Here is a 23,786-nt window from a genome sequence, read left to right as displayed (position 1 = left end):
CAGAACGGCAGCCAATCAGCGACCAGAAGGTGGCGGAGAGGATGGAGGCACCGACCAATCACCGAGCGCTCCCGCTCACGGGGGCGGGGAGCTTGTGGAGAAGGAGAGAGGCCGCGCTCTCCGCTCGGCCAATGAGGATGCAGCATGGCTGCGCGGGCTGCGCGTGGCTCGGCTGCCGATTGGCGAAGGGACGGGAGATGTGCGCGCATGCGCGAAGAGGAGCCGGAAGCGGAAGCAGCGCGGGGGCGCTAAGATGGCGTACCAGACCTTCCGGCAGGAGTACCTGCAGGTGCCGCCGGTGACGCGGGCCTACACCACAGCCTGCGTCCTCACCACCGCCGCTGTGGTGAGATGGGAAGCAGGGTCGGGGCCGCGGGGGGTTCGGTCAGCGAGGTGGTCCCGTCCCTTGTCCTCCCTTACGGGCGGCGCCGGGCGGGCAGCGCCTCAGGGCCCCGGGGGGCTGGGAGGAACCGAACCCGCGAACGGCAGCGGGCGGCCGAGCCGTGACGAGGCCTTGTGCTGAAGATGTGCGCGCTGATTGCTGCGGTTCGGCTCCGCGCAGCACGGCGCTGGTGGCTTGTTTGTGTTTGTGTCCTGCTTGATGCATTGATTCGTTGTTCTGTTCTTTTCCAGCAATTAGAACTAATTACACCCTTCCAGCTGTATTTCAACCCCGAATTAATATTTAAACACTTTCAAGTAAGTGGCTCCTGATGTGCGACAGGTTTTAAAGTAATCTGGTGAGCGCGTAAGTCTTCCTGAAGTGCAGTGCTGTAGGGGGCTGTAACTCCTCACATGGAGGAGATGAGTGCCTCTGAGCCCTGCTCTTACATTCACTGACTGTAAGGGAGGTTTCTGTTACTTTGTTATTTTCTTTTCTGTGTAGCAATAAATTGTCACGTCTAAATGCCTTGCGTTTGTGTCATTTCCAGGTATGGCGGTTAATCACCAACTACTTATTCTTTGGACCAGTCGGCTTTAATTTTTTATTTAACATGATCTTTTTGTATCCTTCATGACTTTTGTTTTTTCCCTCCTTGGAAAGCAGAACTCCATAATGGCTCTTTGTGCAAGCAGGTTTAATTCTGCTCTGTGCCAACTTACCAAGAGTTCAGTAATGCTAGGTTAGCTGATGGCCTGGGCATCGACGGGATCTCTGTAACGTATCAAGCACTCTGCCATTTATTTCTGTGCTGTCATGAATCTGTTGTACAACTCAGGTCCTTCAGCTGAAATCCAGTTCTGAAATCCAGGGGAAAATTCCTAGTAATATTTCTATCCTGGAATTGGCCACTCTGCTGAGGCACGCAGGATGAGGCAGTTAATGAACTAAACTGATACACAATCTTAAATCATATAAATGCAATCTTTTCCCATGGGATCTTTGTCTAAACTCATTTGTTGTCCAGTTTCCCTGACCTGTGACTTCAGATACCGTTACTGCCGGATGCTTGAAGAAGGCTCTTTTCGAGGTCGGACGGCAGATTTTGTATTTATGTTCCTTTTTGGAGGACTCTTAATGACTGTATCCTTCCTGTTTTTATTCCAATATACTGTAGTCAAGCAAAAGATAAGTGAAAGAGAACTCAAAATTTGCTGTTCATTTCTCTTAATTCTTAGATGAGAACATTTTTCTTGCAGCACGAGAAGCAGTAGTATTTTTAAGTAGCTTTCAGTGCTTTGGACTGTCACTTCTATCAGACATTAGGTTGATCTTTCACTCTTTTTGCTGCTTGACAGAATTATGGAAGTAGATTGGGGGACTGGTCAGGTGCATAATCATGCCTAGGTTATCTAATAAATGCTTTTGCTTCAGTGGTTTCATGATGAATTTTATTTGTAAGTGTTTATTCATGCTCTGGATAAACTGCATCCTGCCACAGGCGTTGACTTTGATTGACCATAAACGTGGTTTACCTGAACGTGGGAAAGAAGGAAGAATTGCTTGGAAAACGTGGGATTATAGATCAAGCTGTCAAATCCTTCTCATGCTTGACCTCAAACTATTATTTGGTGAATTTCTTTAACTACCCTTTGGAGATCTTTGGCCTGTTTGTCAACTTGGTTTTCTTGGGCCAGGCGTTCACAATAATGCTCGTGTACGTCTGGAGCCGCAGGAATCCCTACGTCCGTATGAACTTCTTCGGGCTTCTCATCTTCCAAGCTCCGTTCCTACCTTGGGTACTGATGGGCTTTTCACTGCTTTTGGGGAACTCCATCATTGTGGATCTCCTAGGTAAGGAGCTGTAAGAATCACAAGGCTAATGAAACAAGAAGCATGGGAGGGAAAAAAAAAAAACAACAAGAAAAACAGCCCCAAAGGCTGATTGCCTCTTGTGGCTTACTGTTAGTTGGTCTCATGTGAAGGCAATGCATTTGTAGCAGGCGTTTCTGATTTCCAGACTCTAGCATATTTTGTGCTGTAACAAAAAGAGCTTCTGAGGCTTTGGCTCTTTCTTGCTTGAAATGTGCACAGATACACAGTCTGATTACTGGTATGACACTATTGATACAGAATGTAATACCGTTCTTATTAACTCAAGTGAAGCTGTAATATTATTTTATAATGACAGCCTGTTTTGCCTGTGTTAATGTCTTGCAGTGTAAGTTGCACTCATCGTCTGAGACAACACGTTTCACTGGGTTTTGTATTTCTATACCTCATTATATATTCTGTGAAGAAAAGAGTGGGTGTTTTTTTTTTTTTTTCCCCTAAAAATTCTTAAGTATTTGTGAGGTGTAAAGAAATACTGGAAAATAACCATTTATATTTCTTCATGTACTAGGCATTGCAGTTGGGCATATATATTTTTTCTTAGAGGATGTCTTTCCCAACCAGCCTGGTGGCGGAAGGCTTCTGAGAACACCATCTGTGCTGTAAGTATTGCTTTCTGGTTTGGAACAGATAAAGAAGCAGTGCTTGTGTGGGAAATGCTCTATAACTCAACCTAAGTGACTTCTAGTAAGCAAGGGAAGTCGAGTCAGAGTTGCAGTATGTCTGTACTCTGTATCTAACTTGTGTGTTGCCAAACGAGGGAGGGGATCGTGTCAAGTGTGTAAGTGGAAGCTTTCTTACAGGGGGGAATGGCTGAGGGCTTTGTAAAGTCCTTGATTTGTTAATGCTTAGTAGTCGTTACAAACTTCTGCCTGTTGGTGGCACCAAAAGTGCGTGTGAGGAATAAGAATCCAGCTGTGTATGAACAGAGTAATTATTGAGTGAAATACAGCAAGTACCATCCTCGTTTCACAGCTTTGGCAGATGTCGCTGCTGGTATTACTGAGTACTGCTCCTACTCGGTTTATGGATGTGCGTAGAATTGGAGCAGTCTAGGTTTTATTATTAAACGTGTATTCTCATGGAAAGAAAACAAACTGCTTTCTGCTTTCCAGGAAAGCAATATTTGATACACCGGAAGAAGATCCTAATTACAATCCCTTGCCAGAAGAACGGCCGGGAGGATTTGCGTGGGGAGAAGGTCAGCGTCTTGGAGGCTAATCAGATGGCTGTGCCAAAACCCAGCAGTGACTGGGAGAGATGAACCTGGAGTTCTGTCCCGGGGAATCCCTCATTCTCCATCGCAGAAAGAACACTCTTCATCAGCTCTATGGTTTTGAATACAAGCACTTTATGAAATGGCAGTCTAATCCAAGACACTTCCAGGCTACCAGTGTCTTCCTTAGCCGGGGAATTTACTGTGCTGGTAATGCGAATGTTCATCCAGTGGAGCCAAAAAACTTTAAACTGGAAACCATTTCCTGTCAACTTCAGTTAACAAGACCATGAGTACTTGTTTGAAGTGATTTCTAAAGCATTTTTTTCAAGTTATTTGATACAGGAAACTATATGGGGAACTTTACAGGGGACAAAAAAGCCTTTTTTAACTCCTTTTTTAATTCTTGGATAAAACAGCTTCAAGATGGGTAAGAGTGCAAGTCCCTATTTCAGTGGTAAATGTTTTTTAGTCCGAGATGGTAGTGTCTCCAGTCTTGTTTGAAGTGTAAGAAATACATCATTCAACATAATCTTTTTGGAACGTGCCTCTCTGTGAACACACTTGCAGGCTGTGACAACACTGTGATGGTTTTTCTCCCAGAAACTGTGTGTTGTGACAACCAGGTGTGACTCTGGTTGGCTAAATGGGGCCACACCGCCTGCCTCCCGCACAGGCACACTTCCAGCAGTCCTTACGTTCCTTGGAGCACTAGGAAGGAGTCTGTCTGGTGTTGAACTGTTCGAATATCTCAGATAATGAGTTGAATAAAATGTTTTCTGGATTTTGTTTTTGTTAATCTTTTGTATGATAGGCTGGAGGCAGGGATGGGGAAGCAAGCTTCTCCTGCAGCTGTCTCTGAGAACTGTGAAGAAAAAGGGTGGTACAGTGAGCATGGTAGGGGTGTAGCGTGTTTGTGTGTGTGTGTGTGTGTGTGTGTGTGTGTGTGTGTGTGTCTGTGTGAAGTTTGGGGGGGGTGGGCTGCAACACCGTGCAGCAACAGGACGCCACCATGGGTTTCCTTGGAGCTCTGTTGATTTATAAATACAAGGAAGTCCAAGAGCTCAGCTCATCTGCTTCAGCCACACTTGGACTCCATCTGTCCTGGATAGCGGAATTGATGAAAACCACCATTTCGTCCCGCGTTCAAGAGCCGTGGCGGCGCTCAGGAGGGCCGTGAGGGCGTGAAGCATCAGCCCGCCCCCAGCCCGCCCTCACCCTCTCCCAGCGCGCCGCGCGAAGGCGAGCACCACAAGATGGCGGCGTCGCGCCTCCGGCCGAGCGGCTGACGGTGCGGTCCCGCCATGCTGCCCGGCTCGCCCGCCGTTCCACGCCGGCCCTCGCTGCCGCCCGCCGCCTCGCAGCGCCGCGAGCTGCCCATCTTCCAGGCGCGGGGGCCTCTGCTCAGCCAGCTGCGGGGCTTGGAATGCGCCGTGCTCATCGGTGAGCGGCCGGGGGGGGGGGGAGGCGCTGAGGTGACTGCCGTGAGGTAACGCGGCGTGAGGTGAGGTGAGGTGAGGTGCCGGCCCTGCGGAACTGCCGTGAGAATGAGTTGGAACCTTTTGTTTGAAGGTGCTCTAGATGGGAAAGCTCTGTTTTCCCAGATCTCTGTCCAGTTCTGAGCTCCTCGGTTGAAAAAAGGGGACTCCTAGAGAGTCCAGCACTGGGCTGCAGAGGTGATCGGGGCCTGGAGCATCTCCCACACAAGGAATCACTGAGCGGCCTGGCTTCAGCAGGGGGTTGGACCTCGTGATCCCCGGAGGTCCCTTCCAACCCCTGCAATTCTGATTCTATTCCCTTGTTGTTCTTCAGGAGAAACGGGCTCAGGAAAGACCACTCAGATCCCTCAGTATCTCTACGAAGCAGGAATTGGCCGCCAGGGCATCGTTGCTGTGACACAGCCTCGCAGAGTAGCAGCTATCTCCTTAGCTACCAGAGTCTCAGATGAGAAGAGGACGGAGCTGGGGAAACTGGTAGGTGCCTTCCCATGGTCTTTAGGGAGCTGTTTTAGTATTGCAGTGTCATTAATTGAATGGATAAGGTAAAAATGTTAAGAGTTGTAAGGGTGGTAGGCAGTCCTCTGTAATATGCTTGAATGGGAAAAATGATTTTTTGCTATTTTTGTGGCTCAGGGGAACCCATGTTTGTAGTTCTTTACTTGGTGATTATCTGTGTTCTCTTATTTGGATAAATACTGGTTAATGAATAAAACAGACAAAAAAAAGCCCTCACTAATTTTCTTCCCTGTATCAGAAGTCAAGGAGAGCAAAGTGCTGAATCTTTGCTAGTCTGTGAACCTGTGGGAGACAAGTGGAGGAAAAGGATTTTGCATAAATAAAACCGTTCAGAGAGCATGCAGTAATTTCTAACGCCGGCTAAAAGAGAGGAAACCTGTAGTGTTTCTGATGAGCTTTCAGCTGAGAAAAACCTAATGGGCTACAGCGCTGGGAGCTTCCTTTCGGTGTGACGTTGGTCTGGCTGATCTGTGGCACTGTGCAGTTCTGCTTGGTGGTACAGCACCAGTGAGAAATGTAAATTCTCTCTAACGATTGCTCCCTTAGGTTGGCTACACGGTGCGCTTCGATGACCTCACATCTGATGAAACTAGAATAAAGTTCTTGACGGATGGCATGCTGCTTCGTGAAGCCATTGGGGATCCTATATTGCGGAAGTACAGCGTTGTCATCCTGGATGAAGCCCATGAGAGGACAATCCATACTGATGTGCTCTTTGGAGTGGTGAAAGCTGCACAAAAGAAACGAAAAGAATTGGGCAAACTGCCCCTCAAGGTATGTTCGGCTAGGATGGCAGAGATGGGGCTTGGACTCTGTGCCTTATGAAGCAACACCTGGAGTTTACAGTGTGTTTCAAATATTAGCTTTACATATTTTCCTTTCCTGAAAAATCCCTTTAAATCTGAATAGTTCAGGGTGGCCAAATTACAGTGTGTTGCTGAGAGTCTGGCACTCGCCTTGGAGACAGGAGCTTTCTCTCTGTTATTGAAGCTGTACTGGGCTGTACTGGGGGAAGATGTTGCATGTATGTGTCAGGTCATGATTTGGAGTGGGCAAGTACATGATAAACTGCATGAATGCACCTTGGTTTTGATGAGGAAGGCATGTAGGAAGTATGATGCCATACCAGACTGCACTGGTATGATCCTAGTGCAGTCTGTTCAACAGGCTGTTGTGCAACCTTGCTTTGTGTGCGCAGCTCTGTTAAATGTCAGAAGAGAATTTTACTGTGCCTTCTTGCTCATTTTCTCATACCAGCACATCACACTTGTTAAAGCTATCAGCTCTGGTATTATACAAGCAAAAATCATCCTGTCTCAAAATCTGTGTGCTCTTTGCTGCTCTGAATCTGTACTGCAGCCTCAGGAAGCTGGCTATGGGTTAGTCCTGGCCATGAGTCTCCTGCTGGGTGTGAACTGCTGTGCTCACCCATTTTATGTTCACACTGTAGGTGATCGTCATGTCAGCTACCATGGATGTCGATCAGTTCTCCCAGTACTTCAATGGAGCTCCTGTTCTCTATTTAGAAGGCAGGCAACATCCCATTCAGGTCTTCTACACCAAACAGCCTCAGAGCGATTACCTCCAAGCAGCACTGGTGTCAGTCTTCCAGATCCACCAGGTATGGTCCTCTCATCAAGTCTGCACCTCCCTGGTGCCACAGATTGTCAGCTGGGGGGCTCAGGTTTCTGTGGCAAAGGCTCTGAGCCCATCTGGCCTGGAGATGGTTTGACCACTGAATCACAGGTGTCCCTGAAGTGCTCACTGCTTCCGCTGGGAAAAGTGGGTAACAGCACAGTATGCTAGGTTTGTGAGTAGGAGTCTGTTCAAATAACAGTGAGATGGGATTAGATGTTTGAATGCAGAACTGAAGGACAGTTAAATCATTTAATTAAAGTGCTTATTATTCTGCATCTAATGCTTTGCAGATGCTCTTGTTGGTAGAATTACAGTGCTTCTGTGTCAAGGCTGGAGTTGAAAAAAGACTTCTATGCAAAGCTCTCTGGTGTTAATTTGTACTGAAATGTTTGTCTCACCTGAGTTTTTTTGTGTTTACTGACTCGTGTCTGGGAGCTTGCTGGCCCTCTCCCTGCATGTTTTGGACAGATATGTGAATTTGAGTGATTTCTTCATCCTCGTTAAGACCCAACACTATAAAATGCTGTTTACCCTTCACCAATGGCGAATCCATCAGAATCTTAGGGCTGTTCCACCTTGCACAGAATGTGTCTTTTCTGTCTTACATGCTTTGCTGACTTGCTAACAGGACAACATGTTGGAAGATCTGCTGATATCACAAGCTCAGCTCACTCTCCATGTCCAATCTATTGTAACTTCTCACGTGCTTTTCCCTGTGGCTCCAGGAAGCACCCTCTTCTCAGGACATCCTCGTGTTTCTGACTGGTCAGGAAGAGATTGAAGCAATGACCAAAACCTGTCGAGACATTGCCAAGCACCTCCCTGATGGCTGCCCGCAGATGACAGTGATGCCTCTTTATGCTTCTCTGCCCTACTCTCAACAACTCCGAGTCTTTCAGGCTGCCCCCAAGGTGAGAGAATGTGGTGGACAATCAGAATAAGTTTGTCTGTTTGCTTGTGTGAGTGCTTGGGAAAAAAAACATAGAATTTCGGGTCTTAAAACAGTCTGTACTGATGGTCTGAATTGTCTCCACTGACTTCAGGTGGAATGATTCCAGAGTGATACAAGATGCTGCAGCTTTGATGGAGTTATGAGCCATAGATAAGTTATCTGGGATCATGAAAAGAAGGAAAGATTAGGGAGATGGAAAAAGGGCAGAGTGATTGAAATGTGCCTCGTTTTGCATGACTGTGTCAGTAGCACAGAAAGGAAGATGGCAGGCTCGCCAAATGCTAAGGAAGCCAAGCACCTGGATATGTTTAGCAGGGCCATAAGAAAAGGAAATTGTGCCAATTGCCTGGGACCCCCGTATCAGCAGATAAACAGGAATTTGGCTCTTGCACTTGTGATAGAAATGGAACCAAAGTGGTTTAAAGATGCCCTGATAACTGTTCTGCTGGGTGGTGTATTTTGTTACAACAGCATAGGCACGCGTTTCAGGATCTGATTAGGAGCTAGGGATGATCTTCGTTTACAAGATCTGCTATAGCAAACATAACACATGATTGTAGCACACTAGTAGTATGAAGGCTTGACCCGTGCTGGCTGAAATCAGTGGCATTTCTCTACTGCAGCTGATCTGAGGTGGCTTTTGACTGCTTCAGTTTGCTCTTCCTCTTAGGGCTGCCGCAAAGTGATCCTCTCCACCAACATCGCAGAAACCTCCATCACCATTTCGGGTATAAAGTTTGTTGTGGACACAGGCATGGTCAAAGCAAAGAAGTACAACCCTGGTGAGGAACCCCGAGGCACAACGGAAATGCTGTTGTAGAAGTTTGGGTTTTTTGAAGCAATACGTCCCATTGGCAGCTGATGTAAAACACACTTTGTGCTGCCTCAGTTAACATCCCAGGTTTCTGATGCGTACAGTAATTGGACAGGAAGCTCCTGGGATTTTTTGTTAACGAGCTAATGTTTTCCAAGGTCCTGCATTATGCCACCAGTGACAGAAATGATGCTTTTCCATACTCAGAAATTGGTCTGGAAGTGTTGGCAGTCCAGCGAGTGTCAAAGGCCCAGGCTTGGCAACGGACAGGGAGAGCAGGGCGAGAGGACAGTGGGATCTGCTACCGGCTCTACACTGAGGATGAGTTTGAGAAGTTTGACAAAATGACAGTACCTGAGATACAGAGGTGAGAGCACGTGATGGTGAAATGATTAATATCAAAGAATTGAGAGTTCTGGCCAGGGAGTTTTTCCTTTCAGTCTGAACTAGCAGTCTATTATTACCTTCCCCACAGGGAAGGGTAATACAGGGTTTGCCACTCCTGCAGGCTCCACCAGAGTCATCTGCACGTTGTCCATTGGGGCACTTGGTAAAATACTTGAGAGTCCATCTGTAGGGTGGGTGCTTGGCTTTAAGAGAGGCTTCAGGGTCCAGCAAAACTGGAGGTAGAGTCTGACTGTTCAGGAAGTCAGGTTTCACCAGCTGTCATTGGACTGGTCTGCAGCCCTGGAATTGTTTCTTTCAAGTTAGAGCACAGATCTGAGAACTCTGTTCACTTTCTTCATGCTTTTAGGTTGTTTTGGTTTTTTTTTATGCTGTTATCTGCCTATAAGATGAGGTAGTTTCAGTTGTTTTTTTCTGCCTATGCAGGTGTAACTTGGCCAGTGTGCTGCTTCAGCTCTTGGCCCTGAGAATTCCCAACATACTCACCTTTGACTTCATGTCCAAACCATCTCCTGGTAAGTGCTTACATAAGCAATCCTGGGGAAAAATAAATGGAAAAATGAGTACCTAAAGAGTAGCTTAAAAATAATGTCTTCAGGGCAGCCTGAGAAGTGTGGAAAGTGAGGGCTGTGAGAAGGGAGCAATCTCTCCCTGCTGCATCTGCTGGTGGTCCCAAAGTCTCAGGTTCACTCACTGCTCATCACAGCAGTCATGGTTACAACAGAAAGCTGGAGAGCACAGCTTCCAAACAGAGCAGTGAGCACTTGCTGCTCATGAAGAACAATGCCACAGAAAGCCATAAAGAATCTCGCATGACTTCTGCTCAAAGCTAGAGATGGCAGCTTTAGTTTTGCTTGTTTTCTTGCTATGTAAATTGGAAAAGATGGTTGTTCTACTGGACAAAGGGGTTGCATCATTGCGTGGGGCATTCGTTCCTCTAAACCAATAAACTGCAAGTGTTACCCCTCTGGGCTGGGGAAAAAGTAGTGATGTTTGCTGCTGGTCCTTTCGCTTCGTGTCTGTCACAGCCCAAACCTTCTTGTTCTGACAGATGCTATCCAAGCAGCCGTTGAGCAGCTGGACCTGCTGGGGGCTGTGGAGCGAAAGGAAGATCAGCTTGTGCTGACTCCCCTGGGAAGGAAGATGGCAGCCTTCCCACTGGAACCAAAGTTCTCCAAAGTAAGAACTGCAGAACTGCTTTTATTTCACCTACTTTTCCCAGCACCGTTGGCATTTCTCTTTCAAATGCCTAAAAAGGTCTGGAATTTGGGGTGACTGCAGCTGTACCACTGTATCTGCAGTACACTAATGAAGCACAGCTTTTTTTACAGCAGCTGTGCTGCTTTGCCCATCATTTGTTCATTTAAAGGAGATGTTTAAAAGCTGCTTTGTTTCCTCTGGCACATCTGAAGCTGAAACAGGGTCGATTCCCTTGCTATTTCTGGGATTGTCTGTAGCATGGTTTGACAGTTTGGGGATGTGTTTGATGCAGTAGTGAGTTTTGGGCACCATGTTTGTGTTGTATCTGAAGTGAATGGTCTCGAGAAAGAGCACAGCAGTGCCTCTGAACGGTGCTCAGTGGTTCCTCAGGACTTACAGTTGTCCCTAAGCCCAATTGTGTGTGAAATTGCTCTGAACAGTGCCTGGCAAAGTTCCCTGGCTGTCAGTGAACAGAGAGGCCTTCCCACCTGGGGTGTATTTGGTCAACCAAAAATCAATGTTGTTCTTTCCAGACCATCCTCCTGTCCCCGAAGTTCCACTGCACAGAGGAGATTCTGACCATCGTATCGCTGTTATCAGTGGACAGCGTCCTGCACAACCCCCCGGCACGGCGCGACGAGGTGCAGGCTGTCAGGAAGAAATTTATCTCCAGTGAGGGGGATCACCTCACCCTGCTCAACGTGTACAGAGCCTTCAAAAATGTCAGTGGCAACAAGGTAGGATGCTCTGAGGATTCCAGGGTTTGTGCTGGTGAGGAGTTCTTCTGGCTTGCAGCAGTGACATCTGCATCCTTCCAAAGCACCTGTGAGAACGGAGATGTTGCTCGTGCTTTACAGATGGGCAGCAGAGGAAGTTGTTCCAGTGCCAGAGGTTTCCCCAGAAGGGAGCTGGTTACCAAAGTTGTGTGAGACCAGCTCTGTGATCAGAACCACATCTCCTCCTTGCCTGGTTACAGCTGGAAGTGAGGGGGTGCTGGGAGTTGCTGCTAAACACCTGGACGTGTCCCATTCACTACAGAAACACCGAGCATATTTAAGAACAGATTTTTTATTTGTGCTCCTCTATGAATTCCTTCAGTTGATTTGTAGATTAGCATATCCCATTCTTGCAACATCTGTTATTCTCATGTAATGTGTTTTTGCTGCCTGTGGGATATGCAGTGCTGTTTTGCAGCTGGCAGTGACCTTGCAGAGCAGCTCTGAGCGGGAGGAGAACAACAGGCAGTTTCTTGGCACTGCGGGAAGGGGGAGTAATCAGGGGTAGCAGTCTGACAAGGAGATGAGTTAGCAGTTTTCTCTGAGAGAGACTGTGTCTATGAGGATTCCTCTTTGCATGGCATCCAAAGACAGTTGTGCTTCCTGGGTGAAGGAGCAATTCCTTTAACTCCTGATGCCTCTGCTGCAGGAATGGTGCAAGGAGAACTTTGTCAACGGCAGGAACATGATGCTCGTGTCAGATGTGAGAGCTCAGCTCAGGGACATTTGTGTGAAGGTAACTTGTTGTCATACTGCGTTTCTCTATTTCTTCTGTTTGTCTCCAAGCTGATTTCTTTTGCATGATGTCCTAGGAGCAAGAAAATGTGGTTGTCCAGGCCAGCTGGATTATAACGTAATCTTGCCTGCTCTCAGAAGCCCGTTACAGTGGGGCTGTTTCCCCGCTATTGTGCACATACACACTTGTTCTTCAACACTGTGAGAATGACTGCCCACCCTTCAGACAAGTGCAGGTTTATACAGTGAGAACAAATAACAAACAGCACGCCTGCTGCTGTGGCCTCCAGCTCTCATCCAGGCTGCTGAGAAGGGAGGGTGGGCTTTTGGGGTGGTGTATAATCAATGGATATCAAGATGTTACAATCACAATATAATCAAGAGAGTTAGGCAGAGTGGACAATGATAACAAAAGAGAATAAATGGAAAGCTTACCCTTATGCTGGGCTTACCTACAAAACACCAGAAGAGGCAATCTCTAGAAGAGATCCTTCCCTACTGGTAGCCAGCTCTTAAATAGGTCTTCCGGCAGCACAGCTGAATTGCCTTCACCTGTGCTCCTCTGGCTGACTCATGGCTCGTCTCAGGTGATCAATCAGAGGTTCAGGCCGTGACTCAGCAGTTCCCATGCAGGTGGGTAGGATGGGCTCAGTAGCATTGGAGGTTTAGGAGCCTGCAGGCCTTGCCAGGGCTGCTGCTTCCCTGCAAGGCACAGATGCCAACCCAGGTGGAGCAGCAGGCACAGCCTGTCTCATCCTTCACACAAGAAGGGCTCTTAGAGCCTGCAGGTGGAGCTAGGGTAGTGCTTCAGCTAGCCCTGTAGGATCTGGCTCCCTGTCTTTTGGATTGAAGCCATCAGAGAGAAGATTGGGAAGCGATCCGTGCTGCCCGGCCTTGTTAGATGTGTTGTTAGGGATGTCTGTGCCCGTGCTGCGGGGTGCTGTAAGATGTGACCAGCTGCTTTGTCTCTCTGGCTGCCATCCAGCTATCCGTGCCCATGGAATCCTCCCGCTCCGACACCGCCAACATCCGCCGCTGCCTGGCTCACAGCCTCTTCATGAACGCCGCCGAGCTGCAGCCGGACGGCACCTACAGCACTGTGAACTCCCACCAGTTGGTGGCCATCCATCCCTCTTCTGTGCTCTTCCACTGCAAACCCTCCTGTGTGGTTTACAACGGGCTGCTGCACACCAACAAGTGCTACATGCGGGACCTGTGCGTGGTGGACGCAGACTGGCTGTACGACGCGGCGCCCGATTATTTCCGCAGGAAGCTCAGAGCAGCCAAGAACTGAGCCGGGCTGTGGGACCAGCGGGTGCAGGGCTCTAAGGCCCACTCTGAAGGACCGTTTGCTGTTTTGTAATGGCTGTACAGGAACAGCAGGCTTTTGTCTTGCCCATCAGGTGCAAACCTTGGAGGAAAATGGCTTCTCTGTGAGAGCCAGGCCTCACGGGTCTCCGTGGCTTTGAACAATCGTCCTTTTAATAGTTCCTCTGTAAAAGGGGCTCACAGTACGTGCTGGGTGCGCGTGAGGAGGGGGTGGCAGAAAGGGGCGCCGGTGTCTCGTGCCAGTCTTTAATGTTTGCTGAGATGTAACAGGCTTGTCTATGAGGAAACGAGAGCTCTTCTAGTAGACTTGATATTTTTTGATGATATTGTTTGTATTCTGAGCAGGTTTTATTGATGGGAAAAAAAAAATTTCTACATACAAAGAGAAAAAAAAAAAAAAAAGTACTGTTTTTCTTGTACAATTTGTAGAAGGGAGGTGCCACGGCCCATTGCCTCCTCAGCTATCCTTTGCTCACACATCACGTTAACCGCTTCACTTGGGGTGACGCAGCGCCCGCTGTTGGGGCACGCAGCGCTGCTTCCCCGTCTCACTGCCTTCCTTCCTTCCTTCCTTCCTTCCTTCACCCCCCCCTTCTCCTTCGCCTGTCGAAGCTTCTCGGCTCCTCCACAAGGTCAGGCCGGGGGTGGGGCTCGAACCCGCGCCGCAGAGCGAGAGGCGGAGCGCCGGAAGCGACCGGAGCACTTCCGGGTCAGCTGCCTCTCCCCGTCTCGCCATGCTGCTGGCACGAGCCCTACGCGCCGCCGCCTCTCTGCGCCCCGCGCTGCCCCCGCGCCGCCCGCTCTCGTCCCTCCCGCCCCGCGCCCTCCTGCAGCCGCCGCCCTTGGCGCGCTCTCTCTGGCAGCGGAGCGATGGCGGCGGGTGGCGGGCGGCGCTGCTCCGCCCGCGGCGGGGCTCTGCTGGCGCCGTGTCCTGCGGCTGCGGCGGGCTGCACACCGAGGGTGAGCGGGGGGAGAGCGGGGGAGCGGCGGAGCGGCGGGCCCGCGCAGCACGTGGGGATGGCTGGGGGGAGGGCGGTCGCCGTGCTCAGCTCTTCTCTCCCGCCGCAGGGGACAAAGCGTTTGCTCAGTTCTTGACGGATGAAATCAAGGAGGAACGGAAGATCCAGAAGCACAAAGCGCTGCCCAAAGTGTCCGGCGGCTGGGAGCTGGAGGTGCACGGCACCGAGGCCCGGCTGGTGCGCAAAGTCGCCGGGGAGAAGTGAGCGCCAAAGTTCCAAACGTGAGCGATGCGGGCGGTGCTTTCCGAACGCAGACGGCCTTAACTCTTCCGTGTTCTTTGTAGGATAACGGTTACGTTCAACATCAACAACAGCATCCCGCCCGCGGTGGACGACGAAGCACCGGAGGAGCAGAAACCTGACGAGCAGGAGGAGGTGGGCACGGAGCAGAGCAGGGCGAGGGGATTCCCCAAAGGGTTTTCGCTTTGTTTTTCTCAGTCGGTTTTTGGGCGTGGGAACACATGGAGGGCAGCGGGGCAGCTGGGTCTGGGGGAGAGCGGCCGTGGGAGCCCCCCATGTACCCGTCCCCAGCACCCAGTGCAGGTGCCTCGCGCCTGCTCAGCCCTCAGCACTGATGGGTGCTTCTCTCCTTCAGCCCGATATCACATCGACTCCGAACTTCGTTGTGGAAGTCATTAAGGACGATACGAAGCAGACCCTTGTGCTTGATTGCCATTACCCCGAGGATGAGGTGAGCTCTGGGTGTTTCCTGCTTTCTGCTGCAGTGTAACTGTGCCACTGCTGCTCATAGTCCCATAGTTTTATGAGTGTGCAGAAAATGCAGTCTCCTTTTATCTTTTCTGCTAACACAGAATCTTTATCTTTGTAATCGTGTTCATTTCTGCTCATGTCCTGACCTGGCTTTCTGATCAGCTCGTTGAGTGGTGGTAGAGGAGGGAGAGAGGCACAGCAGTGTGACCAGCATGGCAAACTGACATGGGACAAACATAAGAATGACCCAAACACAACACATTTCGTGCATTGCTGCACTAGCTTGCAAATCTCACTGCTATGAGGTGTTGCAAAGTGAGGCAGAGATTTCTTTATTTAAGAACCAAACAAAGGAGGGAGAACATATAATTGAGAGCTACAGGCTGATCTGTGTGGTTTATTTTGCAAACTGTAGCAGATGACTGCTGTTTGCTGGCAGTGCTGGGAGGGGAGAAGAGCAGCTTTAAGTACGGGTTAAGTACCTGAGGGTTTGCCTGCAGCATTGTATTCGCAGCTTGGGATGAAAGAGCTGATGGTGCCCTGTAATTAGAGCTAATATGTCTTGCGTCTCATTTCCTGTTTCAGGTTGGCCACGAGGGAGAGGAAGAAAGTGACATTTTCACTATTAGGGAGGTCAGCTTTCAGCCCACTGGAGAATCAGATTGGAAGGACACCAACTACACCCTCAATACAGATTCCCTCGACTGGGTAAGTGCTGCTGGCACGGCTGTGGGCTGCACAGGGCACTTTGCCTTTTCTTGCCTGGCTCTCCACTCACTCCTCAGTTAGCATGGATCCTGTACTTTGTGTTTCAGCCTGAGATGGACGCTCTGAAAGCAATTCCAGCTGTATTATGCTGCAGAGATGCTTTGACAAAATATGTTTTTATTTCTTTTTAAGCTCTGTTGCTTATCAGATAGCACATGAAGGTATCTTTCTAAGTTTTCCCGTTATGTTTTTGTAGTGGTGACTCTAAAAACTGCCATCCCAGAACTTTGCATCCACTCATGTATTCTCAGTGCCAGGCTTGCAAAAGGTTCATTCTTAGCTGGGGACCGTGCATTGTGTGATTAAAGCTTTGCTCTTTGAAAGCACTGATATTAGACTGCTTAGTGAGTATTAGAATATCCCACAGTGCTTCTAATTCAGATTTGTAAGATTTATGTTTTTTACTCCTATTCCAGAAGTCCAAAATGAAGCATTTGTTCACTGTTACTTGTCAGAGGCAGTGTGACAGGTATTGGCATACTGCACTAAGCAGTGCCAAATCTGTTCCTGTGAGGAGCAAGAGGGGGAGCCCACAGGCGTAAATGTATTGCAGTAAAGTAAGATTTGAAGCAAGAAAAAATGGTGTACAGATAGTGAAAGATTGAGTCTCTCAAACAGAGACACCAGCTACTCCCCTTTCCAGATACTGCCCACACAGCGTGCCCTCGTGACCCCATGGCATTACACAGAGGGGAGGCAGAGCTCAGTGTGTGTGGGCTCCTATGGTCCCTTTTATCAGCTCCAGGACACAGCTTGGCCTGATGGGATGGGAAACAGTGAGACCAGCTACAGTCAGACATCTCAGAAGCAAGACATCCCCAGCTGTGCTCTGCTAAGGCTGTTTTCTGTTCCTTGCTTGCAGGCTCTGTATGACCACTTAATGGATTTCCTGGCTGATCGAGGGGTGGATAACACATTTGCTGATGAGTTGATTGAGCTCAGCACTGCACTGGAGCACCAGGAGTACATTAAATTCCTTGAAGACCTTAAAAGCTTTGTCAAATGTCAGTAGGCTAGGAAACCAGTGTTGAGTGTGGGCATTACACAGCTGTGCTCCAGCAGTACCACAGTGTACCTTCACAACAGAGACAGAGAGTGAGTAACTGAATTTGAAAGCGAGCATCATGGGAGAGTGAGGAGTCTCACTTGTATTTTGGGATTTGTATTTATGTTATGTTGCAACCCAGATCAAGTTCTCAGACATTCAAGTCTGGACCTGCCTCACCCGACCTGCTGGATTTTGTACCGTTAGGAATGAATGTGAAAAATAAAATCTGTTCAACAACTCCCTGCAAAAATAGTGGTTTTTCTTCATGCTGCTCAGTTGCCATAAAAAGTGATATTTGTGCGTGTCCTGAGAAGTTAAGCATCTGGCTGTGCAGCTGGTCTGTTACCCAGAGTTTTCTCCAGGGCTGTTGTAGCTCCTTCAGACACTGAAATTGCCTTCCTATCAGCAGCGCTGTGGCTGTCAGAGGAATTTTGCTGGCTAGGTGATGCTGATGTACGTGATTGCATTTCTGGGGCAAGGTGTAGTGGCAGCAGGGGTATGACTGAAATCATGGTTGCCAGACTCTGAGTTGTTTTAAACAGGAAGGTGCTTCCACAGCTATTAGTGTTAATGCATCTGCCTTAGAAAAATACTGCAGAGAAGCTGGAGAGCTTTCCTTGCGGGATGATGCGAGTTGTGTGGATGCTGAATGTCAGCAGGGCAGGAGCTGGGGGCTTCTACTCAAAAACTGCTGTCTCTGTGTGTTGCCTCAAGGTCTGATAAGTCCCAGTGGCAGAGCAGAAGGTGCTCCTGCTGTGTTTGGGAAGTGCACAACATGTGGCCATGCATTAAAGAGCTGCCTGTACTTCAGCTTGAAGGCACCCAAGGGCAGAACAATGAGAAGAGGCAGAATAGGTCATGACTACTTGGTGCCTCTCTATTGATTCAATACTTCTTACTAGTCCTGAGTGTAGTGGATGAGATTGTAAGGAGGCACCTGTTTTTAGAACAGAAGTATACCTTAAAAACACTGTCAGGGACCAGAAGCTAAATACAAAGTCCAATGCAAGCTGTGAAATCAGTGATACATTGTTGAAGATGATATGAAGGATGAAATATTTATTATAAAACATGGACTGTGCCATCAAAAGTGCAGGTTAAGGCAGTAGCACTGCCCTGAAGTATTTCTGACACAGCAGACATGAGTATATATACATTAGAAGACAATAGCAGCTCTAGGTTGAGTTTCTAGTCTTGAAGTCACTGAAAAAGCAGCAGCTGAAGCAACTTACAGGAGTATCATCCAAAAGTCACAGACCTTAAAAAGGTAAGGTTAAGTTGAACTGACAAGCTGTAGTAACATAAAAGATGAATATTCATGTTTAAGATTGAAATGCTCTGCTCCTAACTTCCCAGCATGCAGCCATTAGAACACTGTGAACCTACTTGTGTGCACACATGTTTTACTAGCTTGAGCCAGAAGGAACTTTGAAAGATCCCATAACCCAGCAGGGACAGTACAGTGTAATTCAGCTGTTTTGTTACTGGTGGCCATACTAAAACCACTTCCACAAAGGCATGTGGAGAAGCAGTAATGCAAACCCCTCGGATCAGTGGACTTGTGGCTTCTGTCCATGTAACTGAGAGGTGGATCCAAGCAGGAATCTGACACCTGACTCACCAGACAGGTCATGAGAAGACTGGCTTCCTCCTCCATTCCACTGGTAACTGTGAACTCCGGACTGTGAAGGCACCTGTGACTGTGCTCTGTTATAGTGTTTTCCAGAAGCGACCGAAGCTTCTCTTCCGTCATATCCTGGGGGGAAAAAAAAGGGTTAAGAAGAAAGAAATCTTACTCATAAGAGGCAGCTTTCAGCCATGGACATCACCGTGCATCACTCACAGCACAGCTCACCTGGGCAGGGACATCCAACCCACACTGGCAAAAAACTGAGTGGCTCCTCACAGTCAGATGGTTCCTAAAAAAGACACACAGTGAGCATCCCTCACAACACTCTTCTTCCATCTTGTTGAAATCCACTGCCTTTGTTTGCCTGCTGTTTTGCCTGTTTCCAAACCCAAACTGCTGCAGTGTGGAGGATCCCATTGCAGTGCTGAGGGCTTTCTTACTTTCTGCACACTGGGCAGATGATTTTGTTGCTGGCATCCAAGCCATCGAGGATTGCATTGAGGCATTCTTCATCAAACTGCAGACTTCGCTCATATTCTTCTATAACCAATTGTTCTGGAGGAAAAAGAAAAGACAACAAAAAGCAAACAGAGCAACAAAACAACTCACATCTGTTATCAACTTTAGGTAAAGCTAAAGCACACGTGGAGCTGCCGTGGGGATGCAGGCTGGGGCAGCCCCGTATTGCTGAGCTTTTTACTTTGAATCAGATTTCTGTGCTCATGAAAGTCATTGCTATGAACCCACTTTTTCCTACAGCCTTCAGCAATCTCAGGGGGGTGACTGTAACACTTTCCAGCCAACAATTCAGAAGTGTTCTGAGTTCATTTATGTGGGCTCTCACAGCTCTCAAGCAGTGCTGCCTCGCGTAGCTCCTCATAGAGCTTCAGATGCTGCTTGAACTCCTGAAACTCTCAGAACGCTTTGAGTGCATCAGAGAGGCTGCAGAGACAAGGGTTGTTTTCCCCACATCGTGTGGTTTATAGAAACAGAGTTACACCCTCAGCAGGAGGAGGCCAGCAAGTAACAGCACGGCTCCGAGAAGAGTCAGGAAAAGCACTGAGAAGTTACCTTGCAGGATCAGCTCCTGCTGGATTTCATCCAGCACCGCCAGCTCGTCCGGATCCTCGGGCATCTGAAAAGCACAGCGCTGCGGTTGTGGCCGCGTGCTCACCTGGCCGAGCTGCCGCCGGGACGGAGATCCCGAAGCTCATCGTTCTGCTCAGTAACACAGAGGCGCAGCACCGAGGAGCGGCCTTCAATCGCTCGCGGTTTGCCGGGTTCGGAGACGGCACCGCTCCAAAGCACGGCTGAAGAACGGCGACGGAGCGGAACCGATCCCCGTCCCGAACCCCGACGCTTCCCCCGAGCCGCGCCGCCCCGCACCGACCTGCCGCAGCGCGCGCTGCCCGCGATCCCCCGGCGCGCCGCGTTCGGCCTGCAGGCTCTGCCACTCCCACTCCATCACCTCCGGCACCAGCAGCGCGCCAGGGCCCGGCCCGGCCCGGCGGTAGCGGTGCAGCAGCCGCTCCCGGCTGCTCCTCAGGCGCTCCAGGCAGCGCTGCGGGGAGCGGCGGCGCCGTGTCAGGGCCGGGAGCTCTCATCCCGCGCCTCGGGGCGAAGGAACGCGGAGAGAGCTCGGCGGAGGGGAAGCGGGACCGGGGAGGTGCGGTTGGGGCCTCGCCCCGCTCACCCGCCGGTACGTCTCCTTCCATGGCGGCGCGGCGGGGCTCTTGTACAGCGCCCGGTGCCCACCGAGCGGCGCCTCCATCGCCCGCCGCCGCCACGTGACCGCGACCCGGGGCGCGCCGGGAAACGTAGTTCGACGAGAGCGCGCGGGAGGTGGTGGTTGGTGTGACGTCACTCCGCTCGGCGCCGCCGATTGGCTGTCGGGTCGGGGCGGTCGCGGGCGGCGATGGCGGCCGAGTGGGGTCCGGCGGAGCGGTGGCGGGCGGCCCTACCGCAGCACGCCGCTTTCAGCCGCCTCCGCGAGAGCGGCGCCGCGACCTCCGCCGCCCCGCGCTCCCCGCTGATCCGCAGCCTGCTGCTGGGCCTGGACGGAGACCTGCTGCTATGGGACGGCGAGCGCGGCGCGCTGCTCGACATCGACCTCCGCCGTCTGAGCGGCGCCGAGCCGGAGTTGGGCCGTTACCAGGTAAGCGGTGCGGGGCTCCGCGGGGCTCCGCGGGACGGACGGCGATCTGAGCCCCGGCCCCCTCCCCTCCTGTCTCGGCAGACGCTGCTGTGCATCAATCCGCCGCTGTTCGAGGTGTATCAGACGCTGCTCAGCCCAGCGCGGCGCCATGTGGCGCTGATCGGCACCAAAGGGCTCTCGGCCGTGGAGCTGCCCAAACGCTGGGGCAAAAACTCCGAGTTCGAGGGCGGGAAGGCCGTGGTGAACTGCAGGTGGGAGCCGAGCTCCGCTCTCCCCCCCCCTCCCCGTCCCTTCGGAAACCGCTCCGTCCGTGCGGTCACAGCGGTCGTCTCCGCTCTGTTCCAGCACCATCCCGGTCGCAGAACGGTTCTTCACCAGTTCCACGTCCCTCACCCTGAAGCACGCGGCCTGGTACCCCTGCGAGACCCTGGAGCCCCACATCGTGCTGCTGACTTCGGATAACACCATCAGGTAAAGACTTTTTGCGCCTCGCGTTTTCTGTGTGTGCGTCCCTTCCAACAGTCGCTGCACACAGAGCAGGGTGAGAGGAATCACAGATGCGCTGCAGCTGATGACCATCACTGTTGCTTCTTCCCTTCAGGATCTACAGCCTGAAGGTGCCCCAGACCCCCATCAAGGTGATTGCGCTCTCAGATGCTGAGGAGGAGACCCTGATCATCAACAAAGGGTTTGTGAGGCTCCTTTCAAAATGCTCTCAGCAAGACAAGTTCTGTGTTCTCAGTCCTGTCTGTAATGAGTGACAGATCCTCCTGAAAATCCCCTGAAAATTTCTTGCAGCTCAGAAGGCAAATGGGCTCCATCAGAAGAGGGGTGGCAGCAGGGACAGGGAGGTGATGGTCCCTCTCTACTCTGCCCTCGTGAGGCCCCATCAGCAGTACTGTGTCCAGGTCTGGAGCCCCCAGTACAAGAAAGACAGGGAGCTGTTGGAGAGGGTCCAGAGGAGAGCCACAGAGATGAGCAGGGGGCTGGAGCACCTCCATTACAAAGACAGGCTGAGGGAGCTGGGCTTCTTCAGCCTGGAGAAAAGAAGGCTGCGGGGTGACCTCAGTGCAGCTTTCAGTACCTGAAGGGAGCCTACAAACAGGAGGGGAGTCAACTCTTTGAAAGAGTTGATAACCGCAGGTCAAGAGGAAATGGTTTTAAATTGAGGGAAGGAAGATTTAGGTTGAATGTCAGGGGGAAGCTCTATACTATGAGAGTGGTGAGGTGCTGGAACAGCTGCACAGAGAGGCTGTGGATGCCCTGTCCCTGGAGGTGTTCAATGCCAGGTTGGATGGTCCCTGGGCAGCCTGGTCTGGTATTAAATGTGGAGGTTGGTGGCCCTGCATGTGGCAGGGGTTGGAGATTCATGATCCTTGAGGTCCCTTCCAACTCGGGCCATTCTGTGTGAAAATCCAACAGAGATTTATTCAGGCTTACTGCTCCCACACTCCTGTGCTGGGGCTGCTTCCTGGCACAGTAGTGGTTCTGTTTTTTCCCTAACCTTTCTAAAAGAAGGATGGAACAGACTGCACAGCCTGGTGCTCTTCAGAGCAGTCATTTGAACAACACATGTTATCCTTCAGAAGGTTTAAGGCCTTTTTTGAGCGGGGAATGCAGGGAGATAGGTTATCTTTTTATTTCCTCCTTGGCCTGATTGGAAAGGAGAAACTTGAAGGTCTCTACCGTGTGAGTCACAGGCTGCTGTACTGCACAGGAGATCCCACTGCCCTCCTCCTTACCCTGCGAGCTGGGCTGGCTGCTGGGCACTTCAGAAACGAGGCCCTGGAGGGGGGTGTTCCCTGTGCGCTTCTGTTGCTGAAAGTAGCGTGCACCAAAGGACTTAAGGGCAGGTGTAATGTGACATACAGATGGATCTCAGTAAATGCTTTTGTTGTCACAGTCACTGCTGACTCAGTTTTGTTCCTGCTTATCCCCAGGAGAGCCTACACAGCGTCGCTGGGAGAGACCGCAGTGGCGTTTGACTTCGGCCCGCTGGTGCCCGTCCCAGTGAGCATTCTTGGGCAGCGAGGCAGTGAAGAAGTGCTGGCTTTTCCACTTTACATTTTATATGAAAATGGAGAGACGTTCCTGACTTATATCAACCTGCTGCAGAGGTAGGCTTGCATTCACCCTCAAGTTTCATAGAGTCTTTGTATGTTTGGTTCCAGAGCCATCTCTTCACCTCGCTGGAATTCTGTAATGGATGCTGGGCTGGTTTGTGTTGTAATTTGTTTTATCTCTTTGTGGTAGTGCTGGTAGACTTAAATCCAAGAATAACACGATAACTCCAAACTATTGCGTTTGTTGTTTTAGTTGTCTATTTTTTAATCACCCTCATTCTCTAGTTATCATTCAGTAAACTCCTGCAGGCGGCCATGGGAACTCTGCTGCTACACTTTGTGTTGTGAATGCATCTCCTCTATTCCAGTGCTGGAAATCTTGGCAAGCTGCTCGGCCCTTTGCCCATGCACCCTGCTGCAGAAGACAACTATGGCTACGATGCCTGTGCTGTCCTGTGCCTGCCTTGTATTCCAAATATCCTGGTGATTGCCACTGAATCAGGCATGCTTTATCACTGTGTGGTGCTGGATGCAGAAGAGGATGAGGAGCAGGTACCTGTCTTGTTATTTCTGTGAACATTTTTGTGTTAAAGTTCCTGCCTTCAAGAGGGCAGAATGCCTCGAGGGGAATGCAAGTGGCAAAGCTGCATCTCCTGTAATGAGGCGGTGAGTCCTCCTGTTCCAGCCAGTGCCTGTGATCCTCCTGTGCTCTTGTAAAGGTCAGCTGTGTGTATCCTGCAGGTGCAGCCATTTCAGTCTTACCATGAACTATTTGAAAGAGGATGTTCTGAAGAAACCATGTGTTACTGAGCTTCTTAAATGAAAAAAAAAAAAAAGGGGGGGACTTTAATGAATTTCTCCAACAATGAATACACTTGTCTACCTATAATATGTGACTCAGTGTTATTTACACTTTTATTTCTGTTTAAATGATGTCTTATCGAAGAATTCAATGCTCTTTACAGTCAGAAAAATTGTGGGACCCAAGATCTGATCTTGTTCCTTCCCTGTACGTGTTTGAATGTGTTGAGCTGGAA

At 50.1% G+C, this 23,786-nt stretch overlaps 5 protein-coding genes across 5 annotated transcripts in view; 4 read left to right on the top strand and 1 right to left on the bottom strand.

Annotated features, from left to right (window-relative positions):
- Positions 1-229: 229 nt before the first annotated feature.
- DERL2 (derlin 2) lies at positions 230-4,275 on the top strand. Its single transcript, XM_042830051.1, has 7 exons — positions 230-346; positions 634-699; positions 933-1,006; positions 1,432-1,525; positions 2,041-2,236; positions 2,787-2,877; positions 3,391-4,275. The coding sequence occupies exons 1-7, from the start codon at positions 254-256 to the stop codon at positions 3,494-3,496; spliced, it is 720 nt and encodes a 239-aa protein (XP_042685985.1). The 5' UTR covers positions 230-253; the 3' UTR covers positions 3,497-4,275.
- A 552-nt stretch (positions 4,276-4,827) lies between these two features.
- On the top strand, positions 4,828-13,743 carry DHX33 (DEAH-box helicase 33). Its single transcript, XM_042830353.1, has 12 exons — positions 4,828-4,934; positions 5,304-5,464; positions 6,053-6,280; positions 6,957-7,127; positions 7,870-8,055; positions 8,767-8,878; positions 9,118-9,277; positions 9,742-9,830; positions 10,367-10,494; positions 11,049-11,252; positions 11,941-12,027; positions 13,012-13,743. The coding sequence occupies exons 3-12, from the start codon at positions 6,122-6,124 to the stop codon at positions 13,318-13,320; spliced, it is 1,605 nt and encodes a 534-aa protein (XP_042686287.1). The 5' UTR covers positions 4,828-4,934; positions 5,304-5,464; positions 6,053-6,121; the 3' UTR covers positions 13,321-13,743.
- Positions 13,389-17,151, top strand: LOC122166561 (complement C1q binding protein). The gene is made up of 7 exons (XM_042830407.1): positions 13,389-13,394; positions 13,988-14,315; positions 14,424-14,574; positions 14,659-14,749; positions 14,970-15,065; positions 15,671-15,793; positions 16,716-17,151. Exons 1-7 carry the CDS (start codon positions 13,389-13,391, stop codon positions 16,863-16,865), a joined length of 945 nt encoding a protein of 314 aa, XP_042686341.1. The 3' UTR covers positions 16,866-17,151.
- Positions 17,152-17,945: 794 nt separating this feature from the next.
- On the bottom strand, positions 17,946-20,303 carry RPAIN (RPA interacting protein). Its single transcript, XM_042830146.1, has 7 exons — positions 20,225-20,303; positions 19,922-20,092; positions 19,603-19,666; positions 18,972-19,086; positions 18,757-18,820; positions 18,523-18,657; positions 17,946-18,159 (listed from the first exon to the last, which is right to left on the bottom strand). Exons 1-7 carry the CDS (start codon positions 20,300-20,302, stop codon positions 18,130-18,132), a joined length of 657 nt encoding a protein of 218 aa, XP_042686080.1. The 5' UTR covers position 20,303; the 3' UTR covers positions 17,946-18,129.
- A 143-nt stretch (positions 20,304-20,446) lies between these two features.
- Positions 20,447-23,786, top strand: part of NUP88 (nucleoporin 88) — an 8,857-nt gene continuing 5,517 nt past the window's right edge. The window contains 7 exon segments of the mRNA XM_042829919.1: positions 20,447-20,686; positions 20,768-20,937; positions 21,032-21,157; positions 21,288-21,374; positions 22,627-22,803; positions 23,118-23,301; positions 23,715-23,786. The exon segment at positions 23,715-23,786 is cut by the window's right edge and continues 21 nt beyond it. Of these exon segments, the coding sequence (XP_042685853.1) occupies positions 20,447-20,686; positions 20,768-20,937; positions 21,032-21,157; positions 21,288-21,374; positions 22,627-22,803; positions 23,118-23,301; positions 23,715-23,786 (1,056 nt within the window).

This window comes from Centrocercus urophasianus, unplaced genomic scaffold (assembly GCF_019232065.1).
Source record: "Centrocercus urophasianus isolate 14NV4802_14NV808 unplaced genomic scaffold, USGS_Curo_1.0 seq_33, whole genome shotgun sequence".
NCBI classification, from domain to species: domain Eukaryota; kingdom Metazoa; phylum Chordata; class Aves; order Galliformes; family Phasianidae; genus Centrocercus; species Centrocercus urophasianus.
This window is presented reverse-complemented; position numbering and strand designations above follow the sequence as displayed.